This window comes from Hypanus sabinus, chromosome 9 (genome assembly GCF_030144855.1).
Source record: "Hypanus sabinus isolate sHypSab1 chromosome 9, sHypSab1.hap1, whole genome shotgun sequence".
In the NCBI taxonomy this organism is placed as follows: domain Eukaryota; kingdom Metazoa; phylum Chordata; class Chondrichthyes; order Myliobatiformes; family Dasyatidae; genus Hypanus; species Hypanus sabinus.
In genome coordinates this window covers 7898263-7922753 of record NC_082714.1, presented here as the reverse complement: position 1 = coordinate 7922753, position 24491 = coordinate 7898263, and the positions used below count along the sequence as shown (strand labels likewise).

The window sequence follows — 24491 nt, the reverse complement described above, 5'->3', positions numbered from 1 at the left end:
AATCTTGCTCGACTTTTTAATCAGCGCAGAGTAATGGAGCCGACCACAGGTTCATGTTCTTCCATTAGGAATGGATGCAGTGCACACCCCCAGAGATGGCCATAGCTGCACTCTAAACTCTCATCCTTGCCTTATTCCCCAGGAGATCACAGAAGTGCTAGATTATTTACTCTCCTCAAAAATACATTCTCAAAAGGGGAGAAGGCAGTTGAATGGGGTTGAGAGGGAAAATAAATCAGCCATGAGCGCATGATGGAGCAGACTTGATGGCCAAATGGTCTAATTCTGCTCCTATGTCTTATGGTCTGACCTGCTTAATTAGAATCAGAGAGTGAAAGAAAAGTACAGCAAGAAACAGGCCCTAATCCATGCCAAAACATTTTGGTCCTTTCCTCCAGCATTTTGTGCGTTGTAAAGGATTTCCTGTATCAGCAGAATCTCTTGTAGTATTCATAAATGAACCAGATGACAATTTGTCAAAAGATTCATTATCTGCTTTATACTAAAGTAGATAAAGAAACACCTCAAAAGATGCTATAATCTACCGGTTCCTGCAGGAACTAAGTTGTGGCATTCACAACCCAACTCAGAAAGGTGAGTTAAATAGTTCTGCTGTGATTTTGTACTTTTAAAATTGTCTCTTGAATCTGTAAGTTGAACAAACTAGGGCTTTTCTCTCTGGAGTGAAGGAGGATGAGAGGCAACTTGACATGTGTATACGATGTTAAGAGGCAGAGATAGAGTGGACAGCCAGAGTCTTTTTCCCAGGGTGGAATTGGCCAATATGAGGGGGCGTAATTTTAAGGTGATGAGGTGGGCGGATATGAAAAGTATGTTTTTTTAAAACACAGAATGGTAGGTGGATGGAACTCTGCCAGGGGTGGTGGTAAAAACAGATACATTAGGGACATTTAAGAAAAACCTAGATAGGCATATGAATGAAAGAAAAAATGAAGGGCTATGTAGGAGGGAAGGGTTAGATTGTTCCTAGAGTTGGTTAAAAGATCGGCACAATATTGTGGGCCAAAGGGCCTGTGTTGTAATATTCTATGTGTTAAAAGTGAAAGAGGTGTATTTAATGCTAAGTTTGTGAGACTTAAAATATAATTCTGCTGTTTAACTCCCCCAGCGTTTGCACAATGACAAAAAAAAAACTGCTGCCCATTCAGCGAGCGGATTGGAGCTGCTGAACTGTGACATTCGTTTTCATTCATGTTACCTCAGCTCTTTGAATTCTTCCACCCAGATCTACGTCTACTGACCTAGCTCTCAGGCAGGACTCCTATCTCCATAAGTGGCTGGGGCGTGAGTGAGGTATCCCAGCATCTTCCTTTACCTGAGCAAGCCAACAGCAAAGCACCTTCCCCTCACCCAGATGGCGTCAGACGTCACGGTTGCAGAGTGATTGACGGTATGAAGACCAATCAATGCATAGAGTTGTGCCAGATGACCCAATTGTATGTCGCGAGGCGGGATATCTATTGGAGCTTCGTCTGTTGTCAAGAGAGAAGGTTCCGGAAGCTGCGTCCGCTTTGAATGGTGGACGTTTACCAAGCGGTGCTGGGACCCGGGCCCGAGAGCGGCAGGTGGCGGTAATGTACCGAGGGTGTTCTTCCGTGTGTTCCTTCTGACCCATTTATGAACTGTGGGTTCTTGTGATTTGTTCCCTCCAGAGCGCTGACGTTTAGAGACGCCCCCTCCAGGTGTGGACATTGACGTTTAGAGATGCTACCCCCACTTGTGGTCACTGATGTTTAGAGACGCTCCCCCAGGTGTGGACATTGACGTTTAGAGATGCTACCCCCACTTGTGGGCACTGATGTTTAGAGACGCTCCCCCAGGTGTGGACATTGACGTTTAGAGACGTTCTCTTCCCGGTGTGAGCGCTGACGTTTAGAGACGCCCCCTCCAGGTGTGGACATTGACGTTTAGAGATGCTACCCCCACTTGTGGGCACTGATGTTTAGAGACGCTCCCCCAGGTGTGGACATTGACATTTAGAGATGCTACCCCCACTTGTGGGCACTGATGTTTAGAGTCGCTCCCCCAGGTGTGGACATTGACGTTTAGAGATGCTACCCCCACTTGTGGGCACTGATGTTTGGACATGGTGCTTCTAGTTGTGGGCACTGGCTGGTTTGGAGACCGTCCCCCCGCCCTCGGTTAAGGACACTGGCTGGTTTGGAGACAGACCCTGGGTGTGGGCACAGCCTGATCTGGAGATTGTCCCCTGGACGTGGGCACTGGCTGGTTTGGAGAAAGTCCCCTGGGTGAGGACACTGGCTGGTTTGGACACGGTCCCCTTGGTGTGGGCACTGACTATTTTTAATACTGTTTGTGAATTATGATTTAGGGATGGCGCTTTTGAGCGGGGTTACTGATTTTCGGTCATTTCCTTGTCCCGAGCAAATGCTATGATTTAGAGAGAGAATTCTCTTAAGAATGTGGCTGTCAATGTTTTCGAGTGTTGGTAGATAAAACTAGATTTTGGATGAGCGGTAAGTGATACAAAGCTCAGAGTTATCAAAGTACATATGTATCACCATATACAACACTGAAATTCATTGTCTTGCAGGCATACTCAATAATTCCAGAGAATAATAACTATACTGATTCAATGAAACCTACACAAACTTGAGCATTGAACCATTGTGCAAAAGACATTGTGCAAATACAAAAGAAAGAAATAATAATAATACATAAATAAGCAATGAATATTCAGATGTAAGGTTCTTGAAAGTGAGGTCATAAGTTAGGGAACATTTCAATGATGGGACAAGAGAAGTTACCCCTTTGGTTCTGAAACCTGGAAGGGATCTGAGGGAACACGAGGAAATCTGCAGATGCTGGAAATTAAAACAACATACACAAAATGCTGGTGGAACACAGCAGGCCAGGCAGCATCTATAGGGAGAAGCACTGTCGATGTTTCGGGCTGAGACCCTTAGTCAGGACCTTCCTGAATCAGGTCACCTCTGATCCTCCTTCGCTCCAAGGAGAAAAGGCAGAGTTCACTCAACCTATTCTCATAAGGCATGCTCCCCAATCCAAGCAACATCCTTGTAAATCTCCTCTGCACCCTTTCTATGGCTTCCACATCCTTCCTGTAGTGAGGCAACCAGAACTGAGCACTGTACTCCAAGTGGGGTCCGACCAGGGTCCTATATAGCTGCAACATTACCTCTGAGCTTCTAAATTGATGAAGGCCAATATGCCATACACCTTCTTAACCACAGAGCCTACCTGCACAGCTGCCTTAAGCATTTTATGAACTCGGACCCCAAAATCCCTCTGATCCTCTGCAGTGCCAAGAGTCTTACCATTAATACTATATTCTGCCATAATATTTGACCTACCAAAATGAAACACTTCACACTTATCTGGGTTGAACTCCATCTGCCACTTCTCAGCCAGTGGTGGAAGGGTAAAGTCAAGTGCAGAGTTGGATTAGTACAGATGGACATACACCTGTCAGCCTCTTTTTGCACTATTATCTATTATATATATTCTCATTGTAACTTACAGTAATATTTTTGTATTGCACTGTACTGCTGCCACGACATACGTCAGTGATAATAAACTTGATTCTGAACCATTTGGAGATGGTTCCTTCAGGATTTAGTTCTATTGCCCTTTCTCTCCTTATCACTCCATGTGAGGGTACTGAGCAATTCAGATCCTTTAGTAAGCTGATCTTACTAATGAATTTATAAATAGAACCTCCAACAGCAGACACTGACCTATTTGAAGTCAGCCTGTGAAAGATATTCTCTAAATCACTTATTTATAGACAGCGAAGTACAACCCTTTGGAGATAGACCTTATGAGCGGATGCTTTGATTTAGAAATAACTCCCTGAGAGTGGGTGGTGCTCCATTTTGGAAATGTACCTCTCAGGAGCATGCTTTGTGATGTCCCTGCTTCCCAGGAGTGGAAGAACAGCCTATGATATCCCACACTACTGCCATGGGCTTGCTATGCTACTGAACAACTTAATTCCTAAAATTGGACAGAGTGAAGTGGAGGGTAGCACTTACTCTATGATCCAATCAAGTTTTGAGACCAGAATGGCAGTCCCTGACATGAAGACATTTTGTTAAATGTTATCGCAAGCCTGTTGGAGGGATATGTCTTTCCAGTCATGGAGGGATGTATTGCTCTCATTTGCATTACTTACTTAATTTAAAATATAAATATGCATTTCTTATTGTAATTTATAGTATTTTTGTGCATTTTACTGTACTTCTGCCACAAAAAGAACACATTTTATGACATCAAGAATCAGGATCAGATTTAATATCATCAGTTTATGTTAAATTTGTTAACTGTATGGCAGCAGTACATTGAAATACATGATAAATAAATATAGAGAAAAAACTGAGTTACATTAAGATCATAAGACTGTAATTTATAGGTGCAGATTTTGGCCATTTGGCCCATCAACTCTATTGTGCCATTTCATCATGGCTGATCCAATTTTTCTCTCAATCTCCTGCCTTCTCCCCGTATCCCTTCAAGCCCTGACCAATCAAGAATCTATTATCCACTACCTTAAATGTATTTAAAGACTTGGCCTTCACATCTGCCTGTGGCAAAGAACTCCACAGATTCACCACCTACTGGCTAAAGGATTCACCATCCTCTTCTCTGTTCTAAGAGGACACCCCTGTATTCTGAGACTATGTTCTGGTCTTAGACTCTCCCATCATAGGAAACATCCACTCGATATATCAAGGCCTTTCACCATTCTGCCATCCGATTTCTAAATGGACATTCAAGCTTTGAACATGACCTCACTTTTTTTAATATACAGTATTTCTGTTTTTGCAGGTTTTTAAAATCTATTCAATATATGTAATTGATTTACTTGTTTATTTATTATGATTTTATTTTATTATTTTTTCTCTGCTAGATTATGTATTGCATTTGTTACATACCCCGTAACTGGGTCACTTACCAGCAAAGATAGAGAGGTCCGTTGAAGTCTGATGGTACTATTTTTAACAGTATTTATTGATAAAAATACACAAAAATAATATCAATGCAAACATACAGATAATATACGTCGTCAATACTAAATCTAAGAGCGCGGGTATAATAATAATCACTAAGAAATAGCTTTATCGTTGTCTTGGGGATAATATATTGTCTGATGGAAATATAAAAGTCACTCAAGTTCATGCAGGCTGCAGCCTTTTGTTAAAGAGAGAGAGAGAGACGGATTTTTCTTAGAACTTGCCCGTTTTCCTTTTTATGATGTCGATCCTTCGAGAGTTCCGTTGGTGGAGCTGGTCATGGGTGACCAGCTCCTTTTGCTATTTAGCTAAGCCATCTTCCGTGGTCAGGCCCACCAATTCCGAGGCAAATGGAAAAGGACGCACGTGGGCTTTCCATCGGCTGTCGCTATTACGCTGTCACGAGATTTCTGGCATTTCTCCTGGTGCGTCCAAAGGGTTTGTTCCCCAGACCCTCTTTTATCCTGACTCACGGGGTCTCAGATGTCAGTCAGGTTGGGATAATGCAATCCCTCAACCAACCCTCTCTGATCATTCCCTGATAGCTTCGATGACGTACAGTACTCAATACACAATTCCGTCTCCAAGAGACAATGGCCGTTTCCAGTGGCTTTGTGTCACTGAGGGGCCAGGACATTCCAAACCCCTTTGTGGATTCTGCATGTCTTTCTCTCATTTCCTGGGTCTCCTGACCTGAATTAATAGCGATCTTGCGATTCCCAAAAAGCAGGGGGCTACTTTGTACCCTTCGGCCCCTCAGAGTTGGGGCACAGGCGTAACACATTGAACTGCTGCTGCTAAGTTAACAAATTTCATGTCACATGCCAGTGATAATAAACCTGATTCTGATTCTGACCCCTCATTCTTCTGTATTCTAGTGAATACAGGCTCGGAGCCATCAAATGCATTTCATATGACAAGCCATTCAATCTTGGAATCATTTTTGTGAGCCTCCTTTGAAGGCTTCCAGCTTTAGCCTTTCTGATATTGCTCACTATACTGGAGTGCTTTATAAAGTTTAAACATTACACCCTTGCTTTTATGTTCTAGTCCTCTTGAAATGACATCGCATTTGCCTTCCTCACCACAGACTCAACCTACAAATTAACTTTTAGGGAATCCTGCATAAGGATTGCCAGGTCCCTTTGCACCTCAAATTTATGAATTTTCCCTCCATTAGAAAGCTGTCAACCCTCACATTTCTTCTACCAAAGTGCATGACCATACATTTCTCGACACTGTATTCTATTTGCCTTTTCTTTGCCCATTCTCCTAATCTGTCCAAATCCTTCTGTAGTCTCTCTACTTTCTGAAAACTATTTGCCCCTCCATCTATCTTGATATGGTCTGCAAACTTTGCAACAAAGCCATCAATTCCATCATCCAAATCATTGGCATATAACGTTAAAAGAATTAGTCCCAACATAGTCTCCTTTGGAACACCACTAGTCACTGGGAACCAATCAGAAAAGATTCCCTTTATTTCCACTCTTTGCCTCCTGCTATTATGCCACTGCTTTATCCATGCTAGAATCTTCCCCGCAATACCATGGACTCGTAGCTTATTAGGCAGCCTCATGCATGGCACCTTGTCAAAGGCCTTCTGAAAATCCAAGTACACAACATCAAGTGAGTCTATCATGCTTGTTATTTCTTCAAAATATTCCAACATTTGTCAGGCAAGATTTTCACTTGAGGAAGCCATGCTGATCACAGCCTATTTTATCATGTGCCTCTAAGTACCCTGAGACCTTATCCTTAATAATCGACTCCAACATCTTTCCAACCACTGAGTCAGACTAACAGGCCTATAATTTCTTTTCTTCTGCTTCTCTCCCTTGAAGCGTGAAGTGACATTTGCAGTTTTCCAGTCTTCTGGAACTATTCCAGAATCTAGCGATTCTTGAAAGATCATTACTAATGCCTCGACAATCTTTTCAGCCACCTCTTTTAGAACTCTGGAGTGTACATTATTTAGTGCAGGTGACCTATCTACTTTCAGACCTTCCAGTTTCCCAAGAACCTTCTCTCTAGTAGTGGTAACTTAACACACTTCATGCCCCGTGACACCTGGAACTTCCACCATAGTATCACAGTGTCTTTCACAGTGAAGACTGATGCAGAAATATGTCTATTAAACAGTTAAGTAAAAAAAAATAGTGCAAAAACAGAAAAGTAGTGAGGTAACACACACAAAATGCTGGTGGAACACAGCAGGGCAGGCAGCATCTATAGGAAGAAGCAGTCGATGTTTCGGGTCGAGACCCTTCGTCAGGAGTGAGGTAGTGTTCATGGGTTCAATGTCCATTCAGAAATCAGATGGTAGAGGGAAGAAGCTGTTCCAGTCACGAAGTGTGTGCCTTCAGGCTTCTGTACCTCCTTCCTGACAGAAATAGTGAGAAGAGGGCATGTCCTGGGTGGTGGGGATCCTTAATGACAGACACCGCCTTCCTATGTCTTGATACTATGGAAGCTAGTACACATGATGGAAATGACTAATTTTACAGCTTTCTACAACTTATTTCGATCTTATGAGGTAGCCCCAGAAGATGATGCAGCCAGTCAAAATTCTCTGCAAGGTAAATTTGAAGAAGTTTTCAAGTGTTTTAGTGGACAAACCAAATCTCAAATTCCTAATGAAATATAGGTGCTGTCTTATCTTCTTTATAGCTGCATCAATATGTTGCATATTGCATCATCTGTTAGTGATATAAATCCTGATCCTGATTCTAAACTGAGAATGCAATTTCATGACAGAAAAACACATTAGCACTTTGCATGATATTGCTGAACAGATATGAATGTGCATGGGTCCATCAAATTAGGTTTGTTTCACTTTCTCATGAGGACTTCCTCATTGTTCATTTGAAAGACAATCAAGGTACTTAAGTAACAAAAGCAATTGACAGTGGTGTGAATCTGACGTGTTAGAGTTAGGCTATGTCCACACTACACTGGATAAATCCATAACCGAAGCTTTTTCTCTTTGTTTTTACCCTCTGTCCACACTAAAACGGCGTTTTCATCCCCCAAAACCGGAGCTTTTCAGAAATGCTCTCCAGGGTGTGTCATTTTGAAAACGCCGCCCAGGCAGATCAGTGTGGACGGGGTAACTGGAGAAATCTGAAAACACTGTCATGAGAGATGGTGACGGCAGCACGCCATTTCATTGTTTTCTTGAACGCATCCTAACAATTTCAGAACAGACGGCAACGAGATTGAAGCCAGAAGAGTTAGAAATGTACTCACCAAATACTTTGACCCATAACTTACTGAATAAATAAGTTTACTCACTTTGCCCTGTTTTCTGACCTTGCTGGTATGTAGGTGGTTTACCTACTTATGTAAGTACTTCTCTGACAATAGATGTGTAACAGCCTAATGTAACATTGTATGGAAATACAAGATAATACTGATGCAGACATGTTTTATACATTTAACAAGGAGCTTTATTAATGCAACAGAGTTTGTCAGTTTTTCAATGTTTGTCGTCAGCTGAGTCATACCGTCCGTGAAATCCCTGTCGGTTGCCTCCATACGCTCCAGTATTTGTTTTTTTTTAGTTTTAAGTCCTCCTGCATGAGAGCCAACAGCTATCCATCTTTTAAGTTTTTCTAGTCTGTAACTGAACAAACACGCACCGTCTTTCACAGCGAGATTCGACACCAAACATATTGCCTGTTTTCGGTAGATGTGTCCTGCACATGCACAGTAGGAGGAGATTCGCCGAAATATCCGTTCCAAAGTGGGCAGAGATATTTTTAAAAACGCCTAATGTGGACGCCTATTGTTTTTACGCGAAACTGGCATTTTCAAAATTACCCAGTCTAGTGTGGAGGTAGCCCTAGTTTTTGGGCCTTTGGGAACAGCAGTGTTGTAATTCAGAGCATGTACTATCGTAAAGAAACCAACCTGTATTCACTTATAGAAACACAGCTCTCCAACATGATAATAACAGCCGAACTCTTCTATATCTCACCTTTGCTGTTTCTTTATTGTTTTTAAAGTCAATTTTTGGAAAATTAGAGTGGCTTACAGCAAATTGAGCTGCATAAAGCACTTTGGGATACAGAAGATGTTTTGAGGAGGGTTTGAAGAGGCAGTGTTTGATACACTCTCTGAAAGTGGGACGTGATTCAAGAACATCAGAAACAGGAATTGACCGTGGTTCCTCAAGCTTAGTCCACCACCATTCAGTAGGTTTTGATGGGGTGGTACAGCATCATAGTGGTTAGCATTGCGCTTTACAGTACCAGTGACCTGGTTTCAATTCCCGTCACTGTCTATAAGGAGTTTATACATTCTCCCCTTGACTTTGTGAGTTTCCTCTGGGTGTTCTAATTTCTTCCCACAGTCCAAAGACATGCTGATTGGTAGATTTAATTGGTCATTGTGATTAGGCTAAGATTAAATTGGGGAATTACTGGGTGATGCGGCTCAAAGGGCCGGAGGGGCGTATTCTGTGCTGTATCTCAATCAATGAATGCATAGATCAAAGGTTATTCTGTACCTCAGGTCCACATGCTCATCAAGTCAGATTCAGGTTTAATATCACTTACGTATGTTGTGAAATTTGTTGTTTAGCAGTAGCAGTAGTACAGCACATTAAGTATACTGCGGCAAGCACTTAGTCCATGATGACAGATGAGAAAAGCTCATTTATTTCAACTGATGTCTTTATTTACCCGGGGATGGGGGGGAAGAGTATATATATCAAATATAGGCAAATGGGACGTTGCGTGCGTGCGTGTGTGTATATATATATATATAAATACTTCTGTTCTCTGTGGCAGAGAACTCTAAAAGTTATGGACTTTAAGGGTGATTTCTTTTTTTGGTCTCAGTTTTAAATGACTTATCTTTTATTCTGATGCTGCATCCTAATTTTAGACTCTGTAGTTAGAGGAAGCATGTTCTTTGCATCTCTCCCATCAGACCCTTTCAAAGTGTTCATTTTACAAATTTCCAGAGAATGTATGGATACTTAAGTAGTAGGTTCATGAAATGCAGCACCTACAGACAGCACAGAAGTAGAGCCTTTGGCCCAGCTTGTCCATGCTGACCAAGATGTGTGCCTGAGCTAGTCCCATTTGCCTACATTTTGGCTTGTATCTCTCTAACCTTTTCGGCATGGTAGCGTAATGGTTAGTGCAACACTTTACAACACCAGCTATTAGACTGAGGTTCCATGCCCGCCACTGTCCATAAGAAGTTTGTACGTTCTCCCAATGACAGTGTGGGTTTCCTCTAGGTTCTCCAGATCCCTACCACATTCCAAAGATGTACAGGTTAGGATTAGTAAATTGTGGCATGGCTATTCTGGTGCCCGAAGTGTGGTGACACGTGCTGATTTGATTTGATCCAAACAGCGTATTTCAATGTACATGTGACAAGTAAAGTAAAACTTTAATCCTTACCTTTACATCTCTAAACTTTTTTTATTTATGTAACTGTCCAAATGTTGCATTTGTATGCGCCTCTACAGCTTCCTCTGGCAGCTTGTTCCATATATCCACCAGCAAGTGTGTATATAAAGTTGCCCTTTAGGCCTCTTTAAATTGTTCCTCTTTCACCTTAAATCCATAACCTCTAGTTTTAGACTTCACTAGCCCATGAAGAAAGTACTGTGCCCCCCAACCTTTCTGTTCTCTTCATGATATTGTATACTTCTCAGTCTTCTACCTTCCAGCTTTTTCAGTCTCTCCGTACAATTCATAGTTACATCCTTGTGAATCTTTTCTGCACCCTATCCAGTTTAATTATGTCTTTGCAATATCTGGGCAACTAGATTTACATACAATGTTCCAAGTGTGGAGCTCACCATTGTCTTATGCTGTTGTAGCATGACATAAAACTCTTCTGCTCAGTACCCCAGCCAATGAAAGCAAGCATGCCAAATGCTTCTTCACCACCCTATCTACCTGTGTCTTCACTTTCAGGGAAGCTATGTACTTGTATCCCTAGTTCTCTCTATTCTGCAGCATTTTCCAGGGCCCTATCATTTGCTGTTTTGGTCCTGCCCTTGTCTACCTCACCAGAGTTCATCACCTCAAAGTTCAAAGTAAATTTATCAAAGTATATACTGTATGTGTCACCATATACTGCCCTGAGGTTTGTTTTCTTGTAAGCATACACAATAAATCCAAGAAACACGATAGCATCAATGAAAGACTGCATCTAACAGGATAGACAATCAATATGCAAAGGACAACAAACTGCAAATATGAAAGAAAATCTATGATAATAATGAATAAATAAGCAAAAAATATTGAGAACATGAGATGAAGAGTCCTTGAAAGTGAGTCCATAGGTTGTGGGGAACAGTTCAGTGATGGGGCGAGTGAATTTGAGTGAAGTTATCCCTTCTAGTTCAAATGTCTGATAGTTGAAAGGTAATAACTGGGTATTGATCAGACTCATGATTACAAACAAGAAATCTGCAGATGCTGGAAGTCCAAACAACTCAGACTAGATGCTGGGGAACTCGGCAGACCAGGGAGCATCTATAGATGCCAAAACGTCAACTGTACTCTTTTCCATAGATGCTGCCTGGTCTGCTGAGTTCCTCCAGCATTTGTGTGCAATATCATTATCTGCTTGGTTGGTTCAAGACACTGTGAACAGTTTAGCAGTAGAAGTTTCTGAAGGAGGTCTGTCAGAAGTGTTTGCTTCGCTGTCCAGATCCTGAGATTATATCCAACCAGATCATGACAACTAATCAATAGGAGCCCAGAGGAGTATACAAGCCAGCATTCTGAGGAGACAACACCCTCAATTGTGCACTGATAATGACTTCTCGATAGGAGCGGAAACGTCTGCAAACATTTAGCCATGCTCTGAGATCAACCAAACTTCCAAATAGTCAACCCAAGCTACCAATATTCTGCAAGGTTTATAAACTCACAATTTTGTGGGTACCACTGGACAAAATTATACCTGTATTGTACACTTCGGGATTCTGATTTTTAATCCTTGATATTTAAGGCAATTTATATTGCAAATAGGTTTTAAAAAATAGCAGATGAAGATCTCTTTTCATAGAATGATACAGCACAAGAGTGCATTCAGCCTATCTTCCAAAGACTCCCTTGTGCTTTCCTCACAGCTCTGCTAATATTTTAAATGTGGACTGACTTCTCTGTGAAAGCTCCTGTTAAACCTGTTCTCATTGTTCTTTTGGGAAACAGGACAGCTTATGGGGTACTTACTTAAAAAAAAAATTTTCTCGTCATCTCAAGTTTTTGGTTATGATTTGATTGCCTTAAATTTATTTTAATTGCCTTTTAGCCAATGAGTCTCAGCTAATTTTCTTGCAATTCTCCATCCTATTGGATTAAATGCACATCCCCATATGCTAAAAGTTGTATAACAATGTCAAATAGTTCAGATCTAACTGAAATGATCGAAACTTTGAACGCATTAAGACAAGACAAAAGTATTGCTGGTGCCAGATATTTGAAATTAGAAACAACTAATTTTCAACTTTTTGGCACTTTATTTGCAGGCAGTTTTTCAGCCAATTTTAACATTCTTGTTGGTCTGGACTATGTGTGATAGCCTCATACTAGGAATATGCAATTTTGTTTTCCCCTGCCTTGAACAGAAGAGGGCCTTACAGATAGCAAGCTGGAAATTTCAGAGCCAGTTGAAATGCTGTTGTACTTGAACCATGTTTTTAGATGTCCCACTTGACTTTTAGGGTGGTGGGTGGAGATGCATCTCCACTAAAAGAGCTGTAAGGTGCTCCTTCTCTCCACTTGCCTGCAGGTCACTTTTGGGTAAAGTGTAGCAGCTGTTTAATCCTCCAATCAGAGTCACGTTAAGCCATTGGAGCAGATGGTGAATGGTCGTATGAGCAGCCGGTGGATATCACAAGTTTTGGTTACGTGACCACTGACACCAGGCAGACAATCTCTGAAGAGTATCGATTATGGCTGGGGTCACCCGTCTTGTAAAGACACTGCCCAGAACAAGGCAATAGCAAACCTCTTCTGTAGGAAATATTTGCCAAGAACAATCATGGTTATTGAAAGACTATGGTCCCCATGTCATACAGCAAGGCATATAACTAATGAATGAACAAAATGTGACTTTTGAATATAGAACAGTACAGCACAGGCCCTTCAGCCCACCATGTAGTGCTAACCCACTCACCTACTCCAAGATCAATCTCATCCTTCCCTCCCATATAGTGCCCCATTTTTTTCATCCTTGTGCCTATATAAGAGTCTCTTAAATGTCCATATGAATAACGCTGTACTATTTCATAGGACATTATAGTTAGCATTTCTGACAGTGAACAATTGCCAGTGGTTAACTTGATGAATCAGCCTCCTGTATATGAATAGATTCAGTGAAAGGTGGTCACTAGAATGTACTGCTGGAAAAATTTCTGTGCTGAGATAGAAGGTGAGGGATTCCAGGACTGCACAGCTTGTCATATGAAGAGTGTTGATGGTTCTGGACCGGTATTCACAGGAATTAAGAAGAATAAGGGGTGACCTAATTGAAGCCTATCGAATGGTGAAAGGTCTTGATAGAGTGGATGTGGAGAGGATGTTTCCTATGGTGGGAGAGTCTATAGCCTCAGAATAGAGAGGCATCCTTTTAGAACAGACATGAGGATGAATTTCTTTAGCCAGAGAGTGGTGAATCTGTGGAATTCTTTGCCACAGGCAGCTGTGGAGGCCAAACCTTTTATGTATATTTAAGGCAGAGGTTGATAGATTCTTGATTGGTCAGGGCATGAAGGAATATGGGAGGATGTCAGGAGAATGGGCTGAGAGGAAAAATGGATCAGCCATGATGAAATGGTGGAGCTGACTTGATGGACAAAATGGCCTAATTCTACATCTATATCTAATGGACTTATGGATACTGAAAAGCCTAGTCAGGGTGGATGTGGAGAGTCTAGGTTTGCTGGCCACTGCCTCTGAATAAAGGGGTGTCCCTCTAAAACGGAGATGAGGAGGAATTTCATCAACTGGAGGGTGACAAATTTGTTGCCATGGATGACTGTGGAGACCTAATCATTGGGTGTAATTAAGGTAGATGTTCATAGGTTCTTGATTGATAACAGGGTTAAGGGATACAGGGAGAAAGTGGGAGAATGGGGTTTAAAAAAATCAGCCATTTGAATAGTGGAGCAGACTTGATGGGTCAATTGGCTTAATTCTGCTCCTAAATCTTATGGTCTAAATCTGGATTACTAATGGATTTTGCATTTTTTTAAAATTAGAGGCAGCCATGCCCAGCTCCCTTCTATGGGCCGTAGATGTACATGGCAAAGTGTACACTCTTTCGACAGCCAGTCAGTACTGGGAGTTGTGCAAAGATGCAAGCTTGGAATTTAAGAGACTGGCAGCTGTCAAGCAATGCTGTTGGGGAATTGCATGTGACCAGCAAATCTACGTTTATGTCCACATGAATGATGTTCCAATCCGATACCAAGAAGAGACCTATGAAAATCAGGTATGGATTTTTCAAGTTGGATAACAATTGGTGTACATGAGTTATCATTTCAAGTGAGATAACTTGTATATATGTGAAGTTGTAACTGTTTTCTGTACATAATTAAAGATTAGCTTTATTTATCACACATACTTTGAAATATACAGTGAAATGCATCATTTGCATTAAATTTTGGACAGCCCACAAGTGTCCCACGCTTCTAACACCAACATAGCATGCTCATAATTCACTAACCCTAACCATATGTCTTTGAAATGTGGGAGAAAACTGGAGCACCTGGAGGAAACCCCTGCAGTCACAGGGAGAATGTACAAACTCTGTACAGACAGCAGTAGGAATTGAACCCTGATTGCTGGTGCTATAATAGCATTACACTAACTGTTACGCTGTTTATTGCTTTTATGGCTTTCATTGACTGAAGTACAGAATAGTGTAGAATTTTTGTAATGTAGTACTCTTAGAACATAGAAAAGTTGTGTTATGGAGTCAGCGATTGGGTTACTTGAACTCATGATCCCATGATGTGAGTTCAAATTCTGAGGAAAGTTAAGAAAAGATTAGATTAGATTAGATTTGTTTTATTTGTCACATGTACATCGAAATGTACAGTGAAATGCGTCATTTACATCAATGACCATTATGGTCTGAGGATCTGCTGGGGTAGCCCGCAAATATCTCCATGCTTCTGATGCCAATGTAGCATACCCACAACTTATTAACCCTAACCCATACGAGTTTGGAATGTGGACGAAACTGGACCAATCGGAGGAAACCCACACGGTCACAATGAGAATGTTAAAAACTCCTTAGAGATAGTGGCAGGAATTGAACCCCGATCATTGGCTAACCATTATGTGATCCTGCTCTTCTGGATAATAATTAACTAATTGAATAAGCCTGAAAGAAAAATAAAGTTATAATAAGGATGATTGTGAATGATCTTAATAACTTTCTGGATCATTCCTATTCTTTACAGATGAAAATTTGCTGCTTTTACACAGTCTTGCTGATGCTCAAATCCAAGCAATGCCACTGATTCTAGTTAGGCTTGGACAAGTCCACATCTCATCTGACAAACAGAAAAACACACAATTAATTGCTCTGAAGTGCGGTGATTGGTGTAGTTTAGGTAAATGAGCAGCTGATTTTTCCCGCCAGAGTGAAATATGATGACTATCATGGGTTAAGGGTGTAAGTGAAATGTTTAAGGGTGTGAGAGTATGGAATGTGCAAGTGGTACATGCGAGCTCGATTTCAATGTTTAAGATAAGTTGGATAAGTACATGGATGGTAGGGGTATGGAGGGCTATGGTGCAGAGTGGGTCAGTAGGAGAAGGCAGTGTAAATGGTTCAGGGTGGACTAGGTGGGCTGAAGGGCCTGTTTCTGTGTTGTGATTTTCTATGACTATGTCTAACTAATTCATGTGCTGAAAGCTTCGGGAGAAAATATAAAAATTGCCAAGATTCTACTGCAGCCGTTTATTTCAGCTCTGATCTTTAGAATCCAATCAGAGTGATTTTTGACTGCATCTTTGATCATATAACACCTGGGTGTTTGGGTTTGATTGCAATGTTTCAGTATATATGCTTTCATACTAAGTACTAGTGGGGTCAAAATTCAATATTGTATTCCCTGAACAGATATAAATTTCTTATCCAATTACTTATTTGGGTGGTTGTCGCTGTAGAAATAAATATGATCACCCTTCAACCAGGGAGTGGTGAATCTGTGGAACTCATTGCTATAGACAGCTTAGAGACTCGGTCATTAGGTACATTGTTGATGTTGATAGATTCTTGATTAGCAAAAAGTGTCAAAGGTTACTGGGAGAAGGCAGGAGAATGGTATTGAGAGAGATATTAAATCACCCATGATGGAATGGCAGAACAGGCTTGATGGGCCGATTGGCCTAATTTGCTCATGTGTTTTATATTCTTATAGGAAGGTGAATATTTATATTTCCACTTGTGCTGTGTTGCAATTTGGACAGCAAGACCATTTTTTAGAGACAAATGTGTGGATTTTTTGTGCTTTATGCCTGAGATTAGAGTGGCATGGTAGTGTATTGGTTTCATAGTGTTTTACAGTGCCAGTGATCATGATCAAGGTTTAATTCCCACCACTGCCTGTAAGGAGTTTGTACGTTCTCCCTGTGGGCACATGGGTTTCTTCCAGCTGCTCTGGTTTCCCCCAAATTTCAAAGATGTACGGGTTGGGCTAAGTAAGTTGTGGCATGTTATGTTGGCACTTGCTGGGTGCTCACAGCATATCCTCAGACTTTGTTCACAAAGTCATTGTTCACAAAGAAAGCATTTTACTATATGTTTTAATGTACATGTGACAAAGAAAGCTAATCTTTTAATAACTTTATCCTTAAGATTTGTTTGGTCTATTTTATGTAGCGCTGGAATCCGGTGGATGGTTTCAGTGACCACTTGTTACCCAGTGACCGCTGGCAATGGAGTGATGTTACAGGATTGAAGCATCAACCCCTCAATAAATTCAAGCTTGCATCAGAACATTGGGAGTGGGAATCCAGCTGGTACGTGGATGAAAATATTGGAGGAGAGCCAACAGAAAAAGGGGTAAGAGATTATAATGAATAACTGTTTGCATTGGGACCACTTGGTACTGATAAACTGTCAGTGTTCACTTTATTAGGTGTAACTGTACACCTGCTTGTTAAAGCAAATGTCGTGTGAAAACTCTCGGTGGATAAAAGCATGCAGACATGGTTAAGAGGTTCAGCTCTATTGCTGGAATAATTGTTGGTGCCAGATGAGATGTTTTGAATATCTTAAAAACTGCTGATCTCCTGGCATTTCATGCAACCGCCTCTAGAGCAGGGGTTTCCAACCCTTTTTTATGCCATAGACCAATACCATTAAGTAATATGACTTTGGGCCCCAGGTTGGAAACCTCAGCTCTAGAGTTTACAGAGAATGGTGTGAGAAACAAAAACATCCAGAGAGCGGCGGTTCCATGGGTGAAAATGCCTTGTTAATGAGAGAGATGGGAGGAGAATGGTCAGACTGGTTCAAGCTGACAAAGAGGTAACGGTAACTTAAGTAACCATATGTTACAACAGTGGTGTGCAGAAAAGCATCTCTGAATGCATGACGCATCAAACTTTGAAGTGGATGGGCTACAGCAGTAGAAGACCCTGAACATACACTCAGTGTCTCTTCTATTAAGTACAAGAGGTATCTAATAAAGTGGCCACTGAGTGTAGATGCAAAGATAATGCTGATTACCATGAAATAAAGGGAAGGAAGGAGGGCACAAGAGGGAGGTGATAGGCGGGTTCGAGGAAGAAAAGAAAAGAAAAGAGAGGGTAACCAGAATGGGGAATGGAGTGGCATTGAACTGTATCTCTTATTTGGAACTAATTTTTGCCAAATCCATGTTTATAGACAGAGACGAGCCATTCACCTTGCTGCAGTGTACTAATGGTACTAACTTGAAACCTGTAACTTAACACCTAAACACATTTGTTTCAGGGTTGGACTTATGCCCTAGATTTTCCTGCCACTTATACAAAAAATAAACGCTGGAACTCTTACGTGCGTCGGCGCCGATGGATCCGATACAGGAGGTATAAGTCATGCAACACCTGGGCGAAGGTTTGTAGACCTTCCAGCTGGCTCTAAGAATCCTATAGTAATTTAAGATAACACTGCTGACTAAACTTGCTGTTCAAGTCTTTTATGTGGAGGGCTTGTAGTACATATATTGAATTAATTTACGAACAGTTTGATTATAAATGGGATGAGTTTGTCCACTGCTTACTGTGTACAAGTACTCGTTTGCTTTCTTCTTAAGTGATAAATCTAAAAGTTATAAAATTAGGCTGTTCCCAGGTAACAAATGGTTTTGTTTAATATTTACAGTGATCCATGAAAAACAGAAGAACCCCAAAAGCATGAAAAATGTTAGAACTCCAAAGCCCCCTCTGACCCCTTCCCATGCAAACAGCTGCAAAGCCTCAATGCATCACCCCCCCGCCCCCTCCCATTTCAGCAAAAAGCGTCAGTCCCACCATCCACCAAGCAATAGCAAAGCACCCAAAGAGAGACCATGTTCTGCAGTCAACAAAAACTATTGTTTACCCAACAGTTCAACATGCCACAGGCTCTCTCTCACTAACAAGGGACAGAGAGATGTCACCCATTTCAGTGAAAGGAGAATAATGGCTTTTTTTCCATAAGTTAGAAAATAGATTTAAAAAATCACTTGGTATAGTAACCATACCTCCGTATTTTTATAATGGTTAACGTCAAGAGAACTTCAGACCAATAAGAGAAAAACAATTAATTGTTGGAGAAAGGAAACTATTTCTGTCTTTCATAGATTATGTATAAGTCAGACTTCCGAATTTAACAATATTATGGGAGCTTGCTCACATGTAGGTGTGTCTATAATTCAGGTATATAATCCAAAGACAGCATGTACTGAAAGTAAAATTACTGCATTGTCCTATCAATAGGGTATGGCTATAGGAACAAGCAATCTGCTGGAGAAATTCAATAGGTCAAGTGGTATCTGTGGGAAGTCTTAACCTTGCAATAGGATTTGTCAATAGATGGGCAAGGATATGATGGACTGAAAGGCCTTTCTCTGTGCTGACCGGCTCCGTAAACTCCATATTTGTCAATTCTGGCAACAATAACATATTTACTATCTTTGCTTCAAACAGATAGGCTAAGAATGAATCCCATTCCAAGATGTTGGGATATGCTAGAATTATGATATACATGGCATGAGATATTCTAATTCACTAAATACAAGGGAGCTCAATACTAAAATGAATAGAGGAAAGTATGGGGGGGGGGGGATGTCAGTTGATAGGTTTTTTACACAGAGAATGGTGACTGTGTGGAATGCACTGCCAGGGGTGGTGGCATAGGCAGATACATTAGGGCTACTTAACAGACTCTTAGATAGGCACATAGATAGTAGAAATCTGGAGGGCTATGTAAGAGGGAAAGGTTAGATTAATCTTAAAGAAAGGTTGTTACAACACCATGGGTTAAAAAGTCTGTGCTTCGCACGTTCTATGCATCTGTATATGTGGTTGGGCACCACAGTAGTGCAGTGGTTAATGTGATGCTATTACAGCTCGGGCTGTCAGAGTTCAATTCCAGCGCTTTTCTGAAAAGAGTCAAAACGGCTTTCCAATGGAAAGTGGGGGGTTTCTGGACACTGCAGTTTCCTCCCACGGTTTGAAGATGTAGTGGGTACGTTAATTGATCATTGCAAATTTGTCCTATGATTAGGTTAGGGTTAAATTGGGGTTGTTGGATGTTTGCCCTATTGAAGGCCCTATTCCATGCTGTATCTTTAAATAATATATAAATGCCAACATAAATAAATAGTTCAAGAATTGGGGAAGAATGTCTTCTTCCTATACTGTTCCAAGGAAGACACTTGCCTGCATGCTATGATGCCCTTTGCAGCGGAGAAACTCTTTGGTAAAGATGGCACCAGCGTACAACGCTCCTTCAGTCAACATCTTCTAGACAGACCACGAAACCATATATTTCAATTCTTCTGTATCTTTTACGTTTGTTTTTATTTTGAATGTGGTTCTGGAACTGTGGGGAGGAGTGAGTTGGGGGTCGATGATTGTGCTGCTGGTTCTTTTCTTTCTTGGTTTTGTGGCTATCTGGAGAAGAAGAATTTCAGAGTGGTAAACTTTGATAATAAATGAACCTTTGAACCTTTGCAGTCTGCAGTGTAGCTTTTGATATGTAATTTCTATTGTAATTAAGTAAACACAGAAGTCAATACACACACAGCATTGAGCAATGTGGTCATACTAAATAATCAGCTTTCATGATGTTGCTTGAGAGAGATGATAAACATTGTGCAGGACTTTGAGTTTTCTCTTCGATTTGATAGAAAAAACTTGAAAAATTCAAGTTTAATTGTCATTCAACCTTTACGCATGTATACAGCTAAATGAAACATTGTTCCTGCTCCAAACGGACACAACAGCTAAGCTGTGAACAAGTAAAAACTACTTCTAACAGGCAAAATGATTTCTTCCACCCTTCACACAAGGGTGGGGAAATCATGTTACAATGATAGGTGCCATTTCAACTGTTGTTTGGCAATGTTTTGTTTATTAGCATAAGCAGAAGCAAATAAAAACAGAAAGAAATAATGGATTACTATAAATGATTAATGCAAGATATCTATCTGATTATCCAGAGGCACCATTCTGAATTGTGATTGTGAATAAAATGTGCTGAATTACCATGTCAACTTGGACCATACTAATCCCATTTATATTTATGTTTTATATTATTATATTTTATTAAATGGTGGTAATATTTAGTTTTATGTGCTTTAACCATATAACCCGAATGGTCTACTTCTGCACCTATTGTCTATTGGCAGGGACTGGGTATTGATAGTGAATGATCAGCCATGATCTCAGAATGGCGGTGCAGACTCGAGGGGCCGAATGGTCTACTTCTGCACCTATTGTCTATTGTCTATATAACAATTACAACACGGAAACAGGCCATCTTGGCCCTTCCAGTCCATGCCGAATGCTTACTCTCAGCCCATAACCCTCCATTCCTTTCCTGTCCATATACCTATCCAATTTTTTAAAAAAATGACAATATGGAACCTGCCTCTACCACTTCTACTGGAAGCTCGTTCCACACAGCTATGCCCCCTCGTGTTACCCCTAAACATTTGCCCTTTAACTCTCAACTCATGTCCTCTTGTTTGAATCTCCCCAACTCTCAATGAAAAAAGCCTATCCATGTCAACTCTTATCTATCCCCCTCATAATTTTAAATACCTCTATTAAGTCCCCCCTCAACCTTCTACGCTCCAGAGAATAAAGACCTAACTTGTTCAACCTTTCTCTGTAACTTAGGTGCTGAAACCCAGGTAACATTCCAGTAAATCTCCTCTGTACTGTCATATATCTTTATATGATATATGTATTGTAGGTGCACTTTGGTCCGGAGGAACATTGTTTTACTTGGTTGTATATATGTAGTCAGATAACAATAAACTTGAGCTTAAACTTGATTTAGAATAGGCTAAGAACACTGTGCATTCAGTATAATCCTTTATTAGAATCAGGTTTATTATCATTGCCATACAGTATTTTGTGAAATGTGTTGTTTTGCATAGGCAGTACAGTGCAATGCATAAAATATACTATAAATTACAATAATAAATATATAATAATGAGGTAGTGTCATTGTCATTTCAGAAATCTGATGGCAGAGGGGAAGAGGCTGTTCCTAAAACATTGAATGTGTGTCTTCAGGCTCATGTATCTCCTCCCCAGTGGTAGTAATGAGAAGAGAGCACATCCTGGGGAATGGGGGGAGAGTGCCTTAATGATGGAGGCTGCCTTTTGAGGCCTTGGTTTTTTTGAAGATGCCCTCAGTGCTAGAGAGGCTAGTATAGAGATACATATGCAGGAAGTTTGCCTGATTGTTAGGGATGATCTCTCGTCAAACTGAGGGGCAGTCAAACAACAAAGAACTGGGCAAAAGCTGTTTATACCATAGTTGCAGGAGTATGGGAACCAGAGTACCAGATCAGTTATTGGAGAAGTTATGGGGGCAGATGGTGGTAAGACCTCAGACAAAATTAGGAATCAAAAGGTTGAGCATGGTGGGACTAGTCCTGAGCTGCTATGTTTCAATGCAAAAAGTATTGTAGGAAAGATGGATAATTGTGCTGAAGATGAAGTAGCTGGTTTACAAACTGAGGCAAGCTGTAGCGAGGAGAGGGTATTGATGGGGGCAAAATTGCAGTGAATAGGATGAGTTGCAACATAAAAGACAGACGAAGTTGAAAAGGGTGAAAACAGGACTGAAGGTGTTATATTTGAATGTGCGCAGTGTACGGAATAAGGTAGATGAACTTTTAGCACAGTTGCAGATCGCAAGTATGATGTTATAGGTATCACTGAATCATGGCTGAAATAAGATTGTAGCTGGGAGCTTAATAACCAAGGATACATATTATATTGAAAGGACAGGCAAGAAGGCAGAGGAGGCAGTATTGCTCTATTGGTAAAAAATGAAATCAAACTATTAAAAAGAGGTGACATTGGGTTGGAGGTGTTGAATCATTCTGGATAGACAAAGGAGAATTGGTTGATGTTGTGCACTTGGAATTTCAGAAGGCCTTTGACAAGGTGTCATGCATGAGACTGCTTAAGAAGCTATGAGCCCATGGTATTACAGAGAAGATTCTAGCATGGATAAAGCAGTGGCTGATTGGCAGGAGGCAGAAGTGTGGGAAAAAGGGAGCCTTTTCTGGTTGGCTGCTGGTGACTGGTGATGTTCCAGACGGGTCTGTGTTGGGACCAATTTTTTTACGTTATATATCAATGATTGGGATGATGCAGATGATTGCTTTGTTGCAAAGTTTAAAGATGATACCAAGATGGGTGGAGGGGCAGGTAGTTTTGAGGAAGTAAAGAGGCGACAGAAGGGTTTAAACAGATTAGGAGAATGGGCAAAGAAATAGCAGATGGAATACAGTGATGGGAAATGTATGGCCATGCACTTTGATAGAAGAAATGAAAAAGTTGACTATTTTCTAAATGGAGAAAAAATACAAAAAACTGAGGTGCAAAGGGACTTGCAAGTCCTTGTGCAGGTTTCCCTAAAGGTCAGTTTTCAGGTTGAGTCTGTGGTGAGGAAGGCAAATCCAATTTTAGCATTCATTTCAAGAGGATTAGAATATAAAAGCAAGGATGTAATGTTGAGACTTGATGAAGCACTGGTGAGGCCCCATTTGGAGTATTGTGAGCAGTTTTGGGCCCCTTATCTTAGAAAGATGTACTGAAACTGGAAAGGGTTCAAAGGAGGGTCACGAAAGTGATTCCAGGATTGAATGGCTTGTCATATGAAGAGTATTTGATGGTGCTGGGCCTGTATTCACTGGAATTCAGAAAATAGGGGTGACCTCATTGAAACCTATCGAATGGGGAAAGGCCTTAATAGAGTGAATGTGGAGAGGATGTTTCCTATGATGGGAGAGTCTTAAGACCCGTGGACATAGCCTCAAAATAGAGGGGTGTCCTCTTAGAACAGAGAAGAGGAAGAATTTCTTTAACCAGAGAGTGGTGAATCCGTGGAATTCTTTGCCACAGACAGCTGTATAGGCTGTCTTTATGTATATTTAAGGCAGAGATTGATAGATTCTTGATTGGTGAGGGCATGAAGGGATACAGGAAGAAGACAGGAGAATGGAGCTGTGAGGAAAATTGGATCAGCCATGATGAAGTGGCAGAGCAGACTTGAAGGTCCTAATGGCCTAATTCTGCTCCTATATCTTATGGTCTTATCATACAGTTGCAAGAAAAAGTTTGTGAACCCTTTCCAATTACATGGTTTTCTGCATTAGTTACACATCTAAGTTGCAATAATAGACAAAGACAATCTGCCTAAGCTAATAACACACAAACAATTGTACTACTTCTTGTCAATACTGAGTGCATCTAAACAATCACAGTCTTGGTTCAAAAAAGTATGTGAACCTCTGGGGTAATGCCTTCTACAAAAACTCTTTGGAGTTAGGTGTTCCAATCAATGAGATGAGATTGGAGGTGTGGGTTGTGGAGGTGTCCTGCCCTATCAAAAAAAAAGAAACACTAAGTCAGGTTAATGACAGATCTTTCTTTTCTCAAGAAAGGTCTGTTTATGTGCACCATGACTCAATCAAAACAACTTTCAGAAGATCTTAGAAGAAGAACTGTAGAGATGCATGAATCTGGAAATGGCTACGAAAGCATTTCTAAAGACCTGAGTGTTCAACTAGAAGAAATTCAGTACTGTTGCTAATCACCCTAGGAATGGGCGTCCTGCAAGAATTACACTAAAAGTGCAACATGTAATGCTGAAGAAGGTGAAAAAAAAACAAGGGTAACAGCAAAAGATCTGCAGAAATCTCTAGAACTTGCTGAAGTCTCTGTTCATGTGTCTACTATAATAAAAACACTGAACAAGAATTGT

The 24491-nt window shown here is 40.8% G+C and overlaps 1 protein-coding gene across 1 annotated transcript in view; it reads left to right on the top strand.

The window, feature by feature from the left end:
• Positions 1 to 667: 667 nt before the first annotated feature.
• Positions 668 to 24491, top strand: part of tecpr1a (tectonin beta-propeller repeat containing 1a) — a 111986-nt gene continuing 88162 nt past the window's right edge. Inside the window, exons 1-4 of the mRNA XM_059979016.1 lie at positions 668 to 1592; positions 14254 to 14486; positions 16890 to 17072; positions 17988 to 18110. Coding sequence (XP_059834999.1) covers positions 1460 to 1592; positions 14254 to 14486; positions 16890 to 17072; positions 17988 to 18110 — 672 coding nt within the window. The 5' untranslated portion in view covers positions 668 to 1459. The remainder of the gene's footprint in view (positions 1593 to 14253; positions 14487 to 16889; positions 17073 to 17987; positions 18111 to 24491) is intronic.